Source organism: Ranitomeya variabilis, chromosome 3 (genome assembly GCF_051348905.1).
Source record: "Ranitomeya variabilis isolate aRanVar5 chromosome 3, aRanVar5.hap1, whole genome shotgun sequence".
Lineage (NCBI taxonomy): Eukaryota > Metazoa > Chordata > Amphibia > Anura > Dendrobatidae > Ranitomeya > Ranitomeya variabilis.
The window spans coordinates 205,762,251-205,779,202 of NC_135234.1; the positions used below are offsets into that span (position 1 = coordinate 205,762,251).

General features: G+C 39.2%; 1 protein-coding gene across 1 annotated transcript; it reads left to right on the top strand.

Moving 5' to 3' along the window:
- Window positions 1-7,239: 7,239 nt before the first annotated feature.
- GUCA1A (guanylate cyclase activator 1A) lies at window positions 7,240-16,292 on the top strand. Its single transcript, XM_077295014.1, has 4 exons — window positions 7,240-7,621; window positions 12,111-12,260; window positions 12,375-12,465; window positions 13,075-16,292. The coding sequence occupies exons 1-4, from the start codon at window positions 7,424-7,426 to the stop codon at window positions 13,254-13,256; spliced, it is 621 nt and encodes a 206-aa protein (XP_077151129.1). The 5' UTR covers window positions 7,240-7,423; the 3' UTR covers window positions 13,257-16,292.
- The last annotated feature ends 660 nt before the right edge of the window (window positions 16,293-16,952 follow it).

Here is a 16,952-nt window from a genome sequence, read left to right on the forward strand (position 1 = left end):
AGTGGATGGTAAGATAAAGAGTCTGAAAGTCAAAAGTTCAAATCATTGTTATCCTTTTGCTCGTCCTTGTATGTGTTGCTTCTTAATTCTGTTGTATGATGCCCAACTTTCTAACTTTATAGCCATGGGAAGGGAAACTGAGCTTAAAAGCTTATAATTATAAATCTGAGGAGGCAACTTTGTCGCAAAAGAAGACACCATAGTAGTATTATGAACGGGATATGATTAAGGGGTTGACCATTCTTTCGATAAAAGTCTGTTGTCACATTGACTGCAGACTTTGAAATCTCTACAGCAGGCGCACTGCACACTGTCAGGATTCTCCAGTGTTGCCAGCGAGAGCAGGTAGTCACATGGCCGCAAGTGCCAACTGGATGTGCTCAGCCTTGATCAATACAAGTGTCAAAGAGTCTATCACAATACAAAGGCTTCTAAAACTGCTTTCTCCAGACAGACAAGGTAAATAGATTCTAAGTGTAAAGATTGTTGAAAATAGAAAAAATTGGAGTCCGGATCAACAGGACTGAATAGAGCAACTGTGTGAGCTTGAATCAAGTTTCTGTAAAGATTGTTGGTAGACATTATTATGGGTTTCTTTCCAGAACAAATTGCAATCATAAAAATTCATTATAAAATTCACTAGGACATCTTTTTTTGGATCAGCCGGTGCTGTGTAATCTGTTTTAATTTCGGGATAAATAGCATCAAAACAATACATCATTTGGATGAAAGTCAAATGTAATTGTAAAGTTATTACAATTCCAGTTATTAAGATGAATGATAGATAAAATTATCAAAAAAGATTTCCAGTTAATGATAATGACAAACACCTCGTGCCATCATCACAGTGGAATTCTTTCTAGGAATAAACACAAATGATGTAGTGACATTATAACAATGGATTCTTCAATGGGAATAAAAGTAAGTAAACAATGTTGTGACATCCTGCCAATGAAATTCTACCTATGAATTCAAATTGCTTTGTGACATCATCACAGCAGAATTCTATATTATAATAAAAGAAATGGCATTGTAACATCAAAGCAAGAGAATTCTTTCTATGGAAAAAATAGAAACACCACGACGATCGCGCATGCGCCCTACAACACTGGCTGTTTTTCAGTCATCACTCGCTGTATAGAATACAAAGAGTCCACGTAATATTGCTGCTATGTGCTGTTACCTCTGGACCTGCGCATGCGCCAAGTCTATTTGGGGTTGTTGTTATGACAACCCATAGGTATTACTGGTAAGCTGATCACCTTCGGTATGATCTGCTTTGAATTTGTTATTTTCACCATAACTTACTGAAATAACATATGCGTCGACATCTTTGATATATAACGGCTACGGATCATGGCTTTGAAGCACTTTAGCAAATTATCACCGATTGCGCATGCGCCCTGGAACACTGGTTGTTTTCCAGTCATCTCAAGTTTCTGCGCTTGCGCCGGACCGATGTGTGTACGCCGCCATTGCCACATACACCTGGTAGGTGAACTGGTAAATTACCAGCTTATTTAAACACAGGGAACACACCATTATGGTATTTTCTGACCTTGAGGAAGACGCTTTATGCGTCGATACGCGTAGGTATGTAACACTGACATAGCCGATCAGACTCACTTTCTCCAGCATGCTAATATGAGAAGGGCTACCTTTCTGTCAGGCTAGGTAAGATTACAGGGATTTAGGGTGGAAACCCTGCATAATATCTAGTGTTGCCAATTTACAGCTTGGGCACCCTTCTTTGATTTTTGTATACTGTCTTTTGGATGGGCATTTATACCATTAATATGTACCATGGTTACAGTCTTTGAAATAACAGCATGTCTATACCTGATAAATGGAAATTCTGATCTGATTATATTTAATACTGTAATCGGCTTGTGAGTGTTCTTTCTGGTATTTACCTATAATTATTGTGGACCCGTAACCTCTACCCATGTGGTGGGGGCTTTTTTAATTGTTTTTAATGTTTGTTGTGTGGTGTTCTCAATAAAAATTATTTTTGTACTTTATCATTGATATGGTGATCCCATCTTTTCTTATGCATACACTTTTTCTATATGGATGAATCCCCCCGTGCACGCACTGTGTCCAGCAAGGATTCGCCAGTTTCTGAGCCGAGACTGGAGGGTATGTATGAGTTATACTTTCCCCCGGTCAGTTATTGACCAGTGGGCATGGCATCGCTCCATACACTGGACAGCCAGGTCCCTATTCAGGGATTTTCCTTGCTTTATGCAAGTGTATGGAGAGAGGCCATGCCCACTGGACGGGCTCTGGCCGGAGTATGTATAACGCATACATGCCCTCTGCTCTCGGCTCAGAAACTGGCCAACCAGAAGGTTTCATAAGTCTGCAGTCACACAGAGTGACTGCAGACTTATCCATTTGGACCAGACAACTTCTTTAATTGTCTCCTTAAAAGTGAACTTTTACTGATAAAGTTTTGCTATTTTGTATGTGATAAGACTATTATGTAAATGATCCAGTGGATAGGGGGTAACTTTCTTCAGAATACAACTTTAAGTCACACTAGAGTTTGTCTTTATTCCTAGGTAAAATCCAATTGTGATGATGTGATAATAGTGTATGTTCCTTGGTAGAATTTCATAGTGATGATGTCACAAACTTGAGAATACTCCCCAATCACAATATTTACTGACTTGGTATAAAGTCTATTGTGACATCACCTTCTGCCAGAAGAGTACACTCATCTGAAAGTACATCTTGTAACATGTCAATGACCCTAAACATACCTTTAATTCCTCCAAGGAATGAATGCACTAAAAGAATCTGTGGTTCTTCCTCACAAAGGCCGGCATATCTGTGAACTTGGGCTCATCGCCTAATCAATTTTTTACTGTATGTTGCTAGATTGCTGAATGAAGATCGCATATTGAAATGTCCATGTTAAAAAATAATAATAAAAAAAAAACCTTTAAATCAGCAGTTCTCATGACTTCTTCACATGACTGGAAATGTTATTTGATCATTTTTTAAAGTAGATGTCCAGATAAGGCAAAGTCGACAGATAAAATTCCCTTTTGAATCAGATTTATACATAGATGAAAAGTCCACTTTTAATGTATAAATGATCAGTCAAGGGAATCAAGGTTCAACAGGATTAAAATACCTATGCAATCTGGTGAAGAGGTTGCTGACCTTTGGATCACACCGTTAAGGAGATTAATCCTCTATCATGTAAACTGCTTTTTGTGAGGCTATTGTAGTGCTGGCGTTCAATGGCACATTGGATACAAGCCTGTGAAGGGAATGCATCAGACTAATATAAAAATAAATGAAACATCTTAAACATTGAGGTCACCATAAGAATATATGAAGGATCAACGATATACACCTTTCTAACCATGTCCACGTTACTGCCAAATTGAACTGTATTAATAGGTTATATAATACCTTATTATTTAAAGATCTTTTATGTAATTGTCTTTGACTGAACTCCTCTTTAAACATACTGTAAATTGCATACGTTACCTGTACATATTTGTACTATGGTCAAATAGTCTACTTTTTGTGATTTTTTTTATTATTAAGCACTATTGCCCCAGAAGAAAGCCAGTTTCACATTGCTGTAATGCAACCACAATTTATGGTCCATATGATAGCTGTAATACTGTTCCACAGTTCTATTGAACTAAACATTGTTTGCCATAAGGTCTTATGGTGATAAAAGTTTTCTTGAGTAGAATTAGGAGAATGGTTTCAAATATGGACACTCCGGAGCATAACAAGCTCTGGGGATACCCAAGATGGAGACCTCAGAATGTCCCTACCTTACTGTCACTGAAGTTCATCACGATGGACAATCATTCATTTATATGTCCTTTCCTGCTTCTTTCCTCACCAATCCTTACAAATCTTACTTATAGACAGAAAAACTAATTGGTAAAATATATAAGTGCAGAACAGTCATATAAAAAAAGAGAAAAAAAAATTCCATAAACTTTATCCTCCACTAACTGGTGCTTTAGGCAACTACCTACTCTGTCTACCCTTCTTTTCATATTTATTACAGGAAACCACAGCACTCCAAATATGACAAATTATTTTATTCTTTCATCAGCTTATTGAAATAAATTATAATCATCACAATGGCCTGTGTTTGGGTCCTGTCCTGGACCTTGGTTATGGCCAAAGTTGTAGACCGTGTGACAACTCAGCTTATCAAATGATCATCAACTTCAGCCACGACCAAGGTCCAGGAAAAGACCCAAACACCAGCCATTGTAATTATTGCACAGTATTTGTAAAAGCTGATGAAACAATGAAATCATTTGCATCATATTTGGAATGCCATAGTTTCATAAAATTATCTGCAAGGACTCAGATGCTGCCAGTGGCACCTAATAATAATCCAATTGAGAGTAATGACCATATGGCGCTCAAAAAGAATCCAATTGAGAGTACCGACCGTATGGTGCCCAAAAATAATCCAATTGAGAGTGCCGATTGTATGGCGCCCAAAAATAATCCAATTGAAAGCATCGATTGTATGGTGCCAAAAAATAATCCAATTGAGAGTACCGACCGTATGGTGCCCATAAAGAATTCAAATCAGAGTACCGACTCTATGGCTCCTAAAAAGAATCCAATTGAAAGTACCGACCATTTGATTTTATAAAACGCTCTTTTTAGTAAAAATCTAAGTATACATCAAGTTTTATCACAGATTTGAAAACCTTAAAATATGTTCGTATAGTGTGTTCTATGGGCTTTAATAACCTGCAGTTTGAAGACATTTTGACATTTTTTTCTACTACTATAGGAGACAACCCAATAGTACTTTCTCTGTTTCCTCCAAAAAATAGAAATAACCCCTTGACACCATCACAAGTACAGTCTCCTGATAAGAGGCTCATATAGTCCTTTTGTACCATTTTTTTCTGTAGCATTTCTTGATGCTACCTCCCTCCCTATTGAAAATATACCTAAGATCAGAAGTGACTTCTTATGTAATTTGCTTTCCTAATCTACAGTTTTATGTAAAAGAGTTGTCAGATCAGTAAACACCTTCTCATTACCCTACAGTATGTCCAAAGCAGCAATGATACTTGCATGACCGTGTAGACTGCTGGAAAAGTCATAAATTACAAGGCAATATAATTACAGGATGATGAATGGTACAATTGTGTTATCCTTTAATCATACGTTGCGCATCAGAACAAAATGTAAAAAATTAAGCTAATGTATGAACACAGAAATTATATAAAATCTTAATGATTGGGTCACAGAATGATTTTACATACAATTTTTTAAACCTGTATGTATGAAAAAGTCTAACATTGTTATGTGCTTTCACAGATAGTCCATATACACTAAAATATTATCATCAATAATTCCTAACGACGTCTTCTTCCAGCACTGGAAAATCGTGACAGTGTGCACTCCATAATATAATACTAATGAATACTCAAACACTAAGCCATGTTATTGTTGCAATTTTATAGAAAAAAATAAGCTTAGCATCTTGTTATGACCTTCTAATATATATATTTTATATATATATATATATACACTGCTCAAAAAAATAAAGGGAACACTTAAACAACAGAATATAACTCTAAGTAAATCAACCTTCTGTGAAATCAAACTGTCCACTTAGGAAGCAACACTGTTTGACAATCAATTTCACATGCTGTTGTGCAAATGGATTAGACAACAGATGGAAATTATTGGCAATTATCAAGACACACTCAATAAAGGAGTGGTTTTGCAGGTGGGGACCACAGACCACATCTCAGCACCAATGTTTTCTGGCTGATGTTTTGGTCACTTTTGAATGTTGGTTGTGCTTTAACACTTGTGGTAGCATGAGACGGACTCTACACAAATGTGCATGTGCCTGAACAAACAGTTAGAAACCGACTCCATGAGGATGGTCTGAGTGCCCGACGTCCACAGATGAGGGTTGTGCTCACAGCCCAACGCCGTGCAGGATGCATCGCATTTGCCACAGAACACCAGGATTGGCAAATTCGCCACTGGTGTCCAGTGCTCTTCACAGATGAAAGCAGGTTCACATTGAGCACATGTGACAGATGTGACAGAGTCTGGAGACGCCATGGAGAGTGATCTGCTGCCTGCAACATCCTTCAGCATGACCGGTCTGGCAGTGGGTCAGTAATGGTGAGGGGTGGCATTTCTTTGGAGGGCCGCGCAGCCCTCCATGTGCTCACCAGAGGTAGCCTGACTGCCATTAGGTACCGAGATGAGATCCTCAGACCCCTTGTGACACCATATGCTGATGCGGTTGGCCCTGGGTTCCTCCTAATGCAGGACAATGCCAGACCTCATGTGGCTGGAGTGTGTCAGCAGTTCCTGCAAGATGAAGGCATTGAAGCTATGGACTGGCCCGCCCGTTCCCCAGACCTGAATCCGATTGAACACATCTGGGACATCATGTCTCGCTCCATCCACCATGCACCATAGACTGTCCAGGAGTTGGCAGATGCTTTAGTCCAGGTCTGGGAGGAGATCCCTCAGGAGACCATCAAGAGCATGCCCAGGCATTGTAGGGAGGTCATACAGGCACATGGAGGCCACACACACTACTGAGCATCATTTCCTTGTCTTGAGGCATTTCCAATGAAGTTGGATCAGCCTGTAACTTCATTTTCCACTTTGATTTTGAGCATCATTCCAACTCCAGACCTTCCGTGGGATATTAGTTGTGGTTTACGTTGATAATTTTTAGGTTTTATTCTCAACACATTCCGCTATGTAATGAATAAAGATTTACAACTGGAATATTTCATTCAGTGATATCTAGGACGTGGGATTTTAGTGTTTCCTTTACTTTTTTTGAGCAGTGTATATGACCTTAGCCACTCATTAATAACCATTACAATTACTAAAGTTATTATAATGATTACCTGCAAAAAAAAAAAGAAACAATTATAATTTTATTTTTTATGCTATTGTTAGAGCATTCATAGGTCATTAACAATGTCAGAGCTAGATCTGCGATTAAAAGATTACAAATCCCTTCAGGGGCATCCTAAACTACCTTCTTCTGTAATCTTATTTCACTTTAATCACGACAGATAGGTTATTCAATAGGGGGTGGGGGGTTTGTTTTTCCTTTTCACCTGCATAGACACGAGGGGTTCCTTTTCCGAGGAGCCCTGTGATTGGTCAGCAGTCAAATTGCGTGGTTCCTTAAGTAAAGCTTTGCCATTTTTTACTGTCTTTTCATTTGGACTTTTGAAGAACACAGACTGGACTCCTTCAAGCTTTGGGCGTTTTATCCAGAATACTCTTTATAAGGATTAAGAAAATTTAACCTGATTACTGGAACAAAGTAGTAAATGTAATTTTTACTGAATACTTTTTTTGTATTTTTGGGATCCACATTTTGTAGACAGATAAATACAACAAGACTTTAACTTAAAAAATGGGGAATATGGATGGAAAAGCAGTAGAGGAGCTAAGTGCCACAGAAATTCACCGATGGTATAAAAAGTTCATGACGGAGTGTCCATCTGGTCAGTTAACCCAACATGAATTCAAGCAGTTCTTCGGACTCAAGAACCTTAGTCCAGCATCCAACGAATATATTGAACAAATGTTCAACACATTTGACTTTAACAAGGTAACTTGTCTGTACCTCCATGTGATATACTGCACTGTCTATTTAATGATAAGATGACCTGACGGGATGTAATAATTCCCTAGTACAATAATACAGAAATGTCATACAAAGGACAATGACTTGTGTGAGTGCTGACATCCTTAGTACAATACTGTAGAACATATTGGTGCTAGTAAAGAATAAAGCAATTAATAAAATAGGAAGTCCCCATTTACAAATTTTCACAGATGAGGAGAGATTATTTGAAGTCAAGAGATTATTTGAAGTGTTTAATGAAAATGTTTCCAAGTACCAGAACGTTTGCCAACATTTTAAGTAAGTTAAAGGGGTATTCCCATCTCCAAAATCCCAATATGTCGTATGTATAATCATATAAAATAGCAAATACCTCCAATTTGAAATGTAGTATAGTTCTTGTCGTTTGCTATATCACTTACCCGATGTGCAGGGCATTGCAGTAACTTAGGTATCCATGGTTACGACCACTAACAGCTAACTGTCACTGTATGAGTGGTCATAACCATCAATACCTACGCTACTGCAATGCCCTTCACATGGTGTAAGCGAAATAGCGAATCAGAAGTACTAAACCACGTTTCTAATTGGAGGTATTTGCTAATATTATTATTATTACACATCACATTTTGGGATACGATCTTGGCGATGGGAATACCCCTTTAAAAACAGATTTGTTTTTAGTTACAGTGATTAATCCTGGAAACCTCTGAAACTGCTCAAAACAAATTCAAGTTACCCACTCAGCCACAAAAAAAGATCATATGCCACATGCATCAGCCCCTTATATATAAAAGTAGTGCCCATTCTGCCTATGTCACTGTATGTTGCTGTTTAAAGCCAGGTTTGAAGAAAATATTCTCATTAGTCACAAAAGAGTGCCACCTTGTGGATCTAAGACAGAATGCAGCAGTAAGTCACACACAGAACCTCCATGACAAGTAATAGGTTTAAACATGAGGCTGCCCATAGTTCAGAATCGGTCTTTTGCAGGACAATTCCACACCGACCTGTTCCCCTAAACCCAATACAGTTAAATCACACCCATCAGAGAAAGGTTGCAATCAAGTGCTAGTTCTACAAATTCAAAGATCTTAGGTATCCACATATATTGCCCCTTATAGAGTCATGGACTCATTAGACTTTTTGGATGTTTATTTTACTGTACAGCACAATTTCCAGTACACGGGTCACAGCATATGGCCGGTGTGCAGCAGTGAGCCACCCACATAGAACATTTATTATGAGTCTTTGGGTAAGTTCACACGAGTGTCCGTAAAGGATCCTGACCTCACACTATTAATTGCTGCCGAGACCCCAATTCTAAAAAGGAGTCCCAGAGATACCTATAGGACTGGAGCTGTAATGTCCATGTATGATCACCTCTCCATTAACTTTCTATAAGAATGTTGGTCACACAAGTGGACTACTGCTTTATTGATACACTGGACTTGGAGACCTCCGATCTGAAGATCAGTGGGGTCTCAGCAGGCAAACCCCTACATAAATGTTATTTCTGAAACTTTTTAATGCCTATGTACCAGATTGTTCTTTTAAATGGCACCGGCCACCAACTTGTTTACCTCCACCCAGCTCAACTAGGACACAACCACCAGCGTACAAACACACACTTGATTGCCCAGCGAAATTAAAGCCAAAAAAATTGTCAGCAACCCTAAAATCTGTTGCCTTGTTCTGCCTTGACTTGGATGTCAAAAATTGCATAGGTCCCAAATTCTATGGCACGTTTCCAGGTGACATTGTGCTTTATTTTAATTTCTCTGGCCAATGGTTAAAAAGAAAAAATGAAAGTATAAGTCATGGCCGTGACCTGTGGAAACCTACACTTACAGTATTACAGTGATGTATTTAGCGGAATCCCATCACTGGAATCATTGGCTTACTGGGAATCATTCAGGAGATTTATCCTGCCTAAACCACAGGAAGCACAAAATAAGGACTGGCGCCTTCATTACAATGAGACATACTTTACAGGTTTTTCGAAAAAACGTAGCTGAAGAACAAGCCCGGAATAGGGGAAAATTCATTGTGGAGGCGCTACCTCTCTCGGCACGGCTTGATGGACATACATTTCTCTATCCATACATAGTGAGGGACCTGTCAATCATGCTGAGCAGAGAACCACCTATATGACTCTTGTTCCTTTAGGCTGTATTCGCACGTAGTGGTCACACTGCAGCTTTTGGCCTCAACAGCCCTGTGCCGTTTCCATTCTTTTACTGTTTCCTTGAACAATCACTTCATTTTATAGGAAAATGGCTTTCACCAGATCATAATGGCACTGTGGATTTGCAGGTCAAACAGCTATTTCCCTAGAAAGAGTAAAAAAAACTGCATTAGCACAAGGTTGCTGCTAGGAAATTGCAGTATGGCCGCTACATGTGAACGCAGCCTTATACTCTCTCTAAAGAGATGAGCCAAGTGTTGTAAGAATGTTAATACCTAATTATCAGCAAAAAGCTAATTCGTCTGGAAAAATGGTATTTATGGCAGATTAAAAATAATTATTATTGGCAGTATAACGTCCTGGTAAAGGTGCTGCTGATAACATGAAGTTCTATGGACACAGAGTGATTATTCTCTGCGTATAGAACATTTATCGACCTAAATGGACAAGTAAATGACCATCAATTGACTTGGATATATCTGACCAGCAGTCATTTAACAGCATGGATCGTCACATCTAAGGGGGTCATTAAACATACCTATAGTTTTTCCCTGTTTCATGTTTCCCCTGCTTCGGTCAGCAGTTCTCCTATAATAGGGAAGTTAGATTCGACAATAGAGCAGAGTAAGAAGGAGGATAAGGTTGTCACTTATCTAAATAGCCAGCATCTAATGCTGTAATTCCTACACAGCAGCATACATATTTGTGAACGGCTATATCAGGGCTTACTCATATTTTCTGGATTCATTGCATCAGATCGACTTATAGGGGCCATCTGGTAACCAAAAGTTGTCACCTATCCAAAGACTTGATACATTAAATAAGGGTGGGTTGTCTGATCACTGGGACCCCACTTGATCGCTGGAATTGAAAGAGGTATTCCAGTAACGAGAAGACATGACTGTCCATAGGAGTGCAAATGGAGATATCTCCAGCAGTCCATAGAGAATGAATAAAACAGAGGTCATTTGTCCCCCATTTGAATGGACCATGCACAACCTCTGCTTCATTCATTCCCCATAGGACTGCTGGAGACGGCTAGGCACCGTTGTCCCTTGGATAGGTGGTAACATTTTTATGCTAGAAACCCTTTGTAACCCTGCACTCAGATATATCCTTTGATCTCATAAGGAATAAATGGCGTGGAGGTGCACATGCTTGGCTTCCCCTGCATTCACATGGTGCTCTCCAGTGCCCTGGTTCTTTGGACTGGTGGGGTCCCAGTGGTTGGACATCTAGTGATCAGGAGGTTGTCCTCTATCCTATGAGTATGGGATGACTTTCAAACTTTATACAATTCCTTAGTTCTGAAGTCTTACAAGGTTTGTCCATTTTAAAATGTTATTGTACCATAGGATTACAGAGGTCTTATATAATAAACTGAAAACTGTAATTCATCCTCCCAAGGTCCAGCACTACCTCTACATTGCTGCTCCAGTCTTCATTATTCGGCTTCAGCAGTGACATCACGTCTACAGCTTTTGTAACCACTGTAGCCAATCACTGGGCTCGGTGGCTTTGCCCATGCAGATGGCACAAGTTGTTGAACCCAGTGATTGTTTGCAGCAGTTACAAGCTCTTTAGATGTGACATCAATGCTGCAAAGATGGGATCAGCAGCAGAGAGGCCACTCTGGGGCCTGAGAAAGAGCTCCATTTGCCATATCAATAGTCTGCATCCCTAAGGTACAGTAACATTTTAAAAGGGTTGTTTTCTTATACAGAGCTCCAAAATGCCACATCCCATCACACAGAGTACCGTGATGGCTGTCTGTAGTTGTCCAATCAATATGGACCAGAATGGAATGTTATCAGCAAAGTTTATATCATAAAGAAGCAACTAAATATGATAGATAGATAGATAGATAGATAGATAGATAGATAGATAGATAGATAGATAGATAGATAGATACATAGAAGAATAGCAGGCAGCACTCCAAAAAGTTGTAAGTAAAAAAGTGGACTTCTATAGCCCATATGGTATGACGATGTTTCGGTTGATGGTTCACAGCCGAAACATTGCCACACCATATGGGCTAATAAAGTCCACATTTTCACTTACAACTTTTTGGAGTGCTGCCTGCTATTCTTATTTTTATTTATATTACAGCCGGATAATTGTTTGGGAATCTTTGCCCTCACTGCTTTGTTTACGGTGCTGCTCCAATTTTTTTCTTACATACGTAGACAGATGACAGACGGACGGACAGACAGATATAGACACCTTACACAGTGGATACTGTACACTAATAATAGACTTATGTACTCATTGAACACTTTTTTTCAGGATGGTTATATGGATTTTATGGAGTATGTAGCTGCTTTGAGCTTAGTCCTGAAAGGCAAAGTGGAGCAGAAGCTGCGGTGGTACTTCAAGCTCTACGATGTGGATGGGAATGGCTGCATAGACAGAGGAGAACTTCTCAATATAATAAAGGTGAGAGGATTTCTAGCAGATCAGACCTGTAAATTCTATACACCATATTTCAACTTTCCCCAGACATAAAGTTGAAAAATGAAGCATTCAACCAAACTTGTTGCTGTTTTTCAGGCTATCAGGGCTATTAACAGATGTAATGATGAGATGACCGCAGAGGAATTCACAGATATGGTTTTTGACAAAATTGACATTAATGGCGATGGTGAGTAATCTTCATGCTTTTTTCTTATTATTAGACTGCCTTTACGTAAGGGACTTAGACTTATCTGCTAATACAATTGTGGCCTAATAGGACTAGCTGAGCAGGTTTAGTGTCTCTTCTTGTACCTACCAGGGCTTTCCACCAGAGGTCACACTGATAGAGATTACTAGAAGAACAGTGATGATAAGAGGCAGTTTATTTAGCAAAGACGTATCTTGAAGCACCTTACAATAAAGGGTGGCAAAATAGACGTGAAAAACGATATTGAAAAACAATAAAAATCTTACAAAGAATGAATGGATTCTGCTGCTAACAGCTTAGGCTCCCAAAAGAATACGCAGAAGCATTCACGTTTGTTACTCTCGGCATGTCATCTTGGGATTATATCCGAATGCCCAAAGATGTTATTCATAAGTGTATCCATTCACTTTTATGCAGTAAATCATAAATATGAAAATTAGTACTCCATCTTTCTGCACTTTTAGTTGTTTTTTTTTTGCAGAACACAGTAAAGTAATCTATTGCCCAAAGTTGAGGGAAAACCCCAATGGAAAGCAGATCAAATTGAGTCAAAATATTATTTTTCATTTGTGTCTATATTGTTTCTAGGTGAATTATCCCTGGAGGAATTTATAGGAGGTGTACAGAAGGATGAGGTGCTCCTAGATGTCCTGACCCGCAGTTTGGACCTGAAACACATTGTCTACATGATTCAGAATGATGGTAAACGGATGGAGATCACAGAACGACCACAGACAAATCACAACCGTAGACTAGATCACCCGGGGTGAAAGAAATAATGTCTGTGTTTCCATCACTGTGCATCCTTTTTCCTGCGGACTTTGCCTATGACATGCCCAGGACTGATTAATAATGGCTACAGCAGGACACAAGTGCCATCGATAAATGGCCTGACACCAAACAATGGGCGAACACCTTCACAACATTTTTAGAGAATTTAGAAGACGTCATTACTCCTAAAATATCAATTTCACTAAATACTTATATTCCCTATGGAATAACAATTCTGGGGCATCGTTTATTGCAACTCTACAAGGAAAAACGGCATTGTGTTATCCTTCAAGTAATTTGTGAATAAATTGACAACTCGGCGTTAGCGATTGGAGGTTCACACATATTCAGATACTGCAATCAGTGATGATGAGGGGGCAAAACTAATAAATAATAAAAGAAAACCAAGTTGTCGATTTATTTATACATTTTCAGGAGCAATAGCAGAGTAGCCACACAATGCAGAATTTTAAGAATAGATGCTCCAGTTTGTTCATTTCATGGGCTATGCATGCCTTTACTAAAACAGACATGTCAGAAGCAGTGACAGGTTATCTTTATACAATTACACTAAATAGATAATGTTAATCCGAGTCGCAACCAGTAGGGTACCACTGGAGCAACAGAGCTAGAGAGTTAGGTGGAATGAGTAATGATTGTTTAAAAAAAAAAAAACATTCCTTGCCTTTTAGAAAAAAAAACCTAATTCCTGGGTAACCACTTTAGCATGATAACAACTAAGAGCCGTAAATTTACACGTACTTTAACCTGATTTTTAATCCTGTGCCATTATTAGTTTACCGTGCGAGGTTAAAGCTCCTGCTCTTGCAATCCTAGCAGGAGCAGGTCGAGTGGATGGGTATCAGACATAGCCGGGGACTTTAGGGAGAAGACAGAAGTGGTTTATCGTAAATTCTTTATTCTCTTTTTCTGGCTACATAATGCTCAATAAGCCCTATGTACTAAATAGAAACATTAGCACTGACGATGCTTTTGTAGGACCCAGCGATCATATGAATGCAGGGTCTCTTTCGGCATAGCAGAGCTGCTGGGTCCTAGCAAATGGAGATCAGCTCTGCCAGTACTTCTATCACTGTAGTAGTCAGTTTTTCCCTGTAAATGGTGCTCCTATGGATGCCCCAGTTACAGTGTAAAAAATGAAGAATATAAGGAAAAAAGTTCCCCGGAAAAAATTTCAAATTGTGCAATATTTTCATAAGAAACATCTCCAAAAAAGGAATAAAAAAAATTCCCACCACAAAAAATCTCCCCTCCCCCCCAAAAAATAAAAAATATTATTTTCATATAAAATATATTTTATAACATAGAGCAAAAAAAAAACCACATATTAGGTATTCAAACAACTATGGTAACCTGAAAATTTCAGGTTATTTGGAGTGAATCATGAACAGTAAAAAATCTAAACCAAAAACTTTTTTTTTTTTTTTCAATACTCTGCTCAAAAACAGCACTGAAAAATATAACAATTTGTCTTACACAAAAAAAAATAAAAGCCTCAGAGAACCACATAAGTGAAAAAAAAAGTCGTGGCTGCTGAAAAGTGGAGAGAAAAAAGCAGGAAAAAAAAACAAATTTGGTTGGTCATTATGAGTATTTCAGGCCTGGCCATTAAAGGGTTATAATATAGTATGATCCACATGATTGTCTGTATCCTGGACACGGTGCGCCTGTCTCAGGTTGAAAGGACTCCTTGATGGAACTCCAAAGGATGTTATATACCTTGTAGGTATTGGTGAGTGCAATGTATAATACATGCTCTGATTTAAGATGTTTTATCAGTCTCATGGAGGATAAGACTGGGAACTGCGTCATTTAGCGATCTCACTACTCCTACGCTAATCAGACCTAGTGTTATATTCTACTTTCTCCATTTTTTCTGTTGTTTTGCACCTTGAAGGGGTTTTATTTATTTACTAATGTGCTTTATATATTTGAGAATAGGGAATTGGATGAGGCCGATAAACAAATTTTGCATTGAAAAGGTGAGAGCCTTAAAGGGGTTGATTACAGTATTTTTCGAACTATAAGATGCACTTTTTTCCCAAAACATTTTTGGGGAAAATGGAGGTACGTCTTATAGACCGGATGCACTTACCAAGAGACACATCCCAGGCTGATGCGCGTCAGTTTTGCAGATGATGGGTGGTGCGGGGGCATTTGTGGACATCCCGGAGCCCCCACACATCCATCCCAGGCCCCCGCACTTCCATTGCTGTAATGAGTTGGTCTCCATGAAAATGGATGGCACCGTCATTCTGCACATGCGCAGCCTTCGGCGGCCATTTTCATGGAGGCCAACTCATTACAGCAATGGAAATGCGGGGGATCCAGTATTTCACAAAATGTCGGTGGAGCCCCTGCACTACCGATCATCTGCGAAACTGCCACCCATCAGCCTGGGATGGATGTGTGGGGGCTTTCACAATATGGCAGAGCCCCCGCACCACCGAGCCTACTGCACCAGCCTGGGATGAGCCAGACTACCAAACCCCTCCTTTGAACCCGCTCCACCAGCGCTCCCTATCACACCCTACCCCCAGGAAAGCTGAATAATTTGGACTGTAAGACGGACCCTCATTTGACGCATTAATGATTTCCCTATTTTTCTTCTGAAAATTTGGGTTGCGTCTTATGGTCCGGTGCATCTTATAGTCCGAAAAATACGGTAGTTAAAATATGTCATTACCTATCAACAGGATAGGTGATAGCTTAATGATCAGAGGGTGCCCCACTGACAAGACCTGTGCCAATCAGTAGATTGGAGAACATTTAATCCCATGACAAAATAGCGCGGCAGCTCGGACACCCACTCCATTCAGTTCCCTAAGGGGCTGCAGGAAAAAGCCTCATAGAGAATGAATGGAGCGCACTGCTACTCTATTTTAACAGGGATAAAAGTGCACCATTCTGCTGATTTGTGTGAATCCCAGTGGTCACACCCCCACCTATCAATAAGTTAAGACAATTCCTATGGGTAGGTGGTAACTTGTTTTAACCAGACAACCACTTTAAAAGAAACCCTGCCAGGTATTCTGATACATCTCTTAGTAAAGAGTTGAATTCCTCATTAATTAACAATTCTGCAACATCTTCTCTCCTAAGTCTGTGTTGTGCCTTTCCTCTGTTATATTTCCGAATATTTCATAGTAAATTGACCATGGGGGGGTGTTTCCATTCCACTTAGTCAGGGGGTTGTGTCCTTACATAGCACTGATTGGACAGTTTAAAGACATAACCATAACAGGTTGCACCCAGTTGCCAATGTGTTCGTAAATGTGTAGTAAGAATACCAGAGGAACCATCCATTCAGATTTATAAGAAAAGATGCTCTGGAACTGTGATCTCATGTGATGATTAGACCTCTTCTAGGAGGATGATGTCACTCAATGAGAAGGTCTAAGGATTATACACACTATTGAACTAGATGAATTCTGTTGTTTTCTACTGTATTTGTGTATTTAGTCACTTTTGCAGATTTTTTTAAATTTAGTAGCTTTCTTCTATTTTATTTTAAGATGTTTGAAAATGTTATTAAAACTTGTGAAACCCCTTTAAGGTTTTAAAAAACCCTCAGTATGAACATATACGGTGCAGCTGCCCTGTACCTGTGGATATTCACAGCAAGACTATAGATTCATTTGTTTAGTTACCAACACTTTGACAGTTTTGTGACT

Excerpts from the sequence above, each read along its gene's own strand:
- GUCA1A (XM_077295014.1), top strand. The coding sequence starts at position 7,424 with ATGGGGAATATGGATGGAAAAGCAGTAGAGGAGCTAAGTGCCACAGAA. Across the intron at positions 7,622-12,110 it reads ACACATTTGACTTTAACAAG|GATGGTTATATGGATTTTAT; the intron begins GTAACTTGTCTG and ends ACTTTTTTTCAG. Across the intron at positions 12,466-13,074 it reads AATTGACATTAATGGCGATG|GTGAATTATCCCTGGAGGAA; the intron begins GTGAGTAATCTT and ends TATTGTTTCTAG.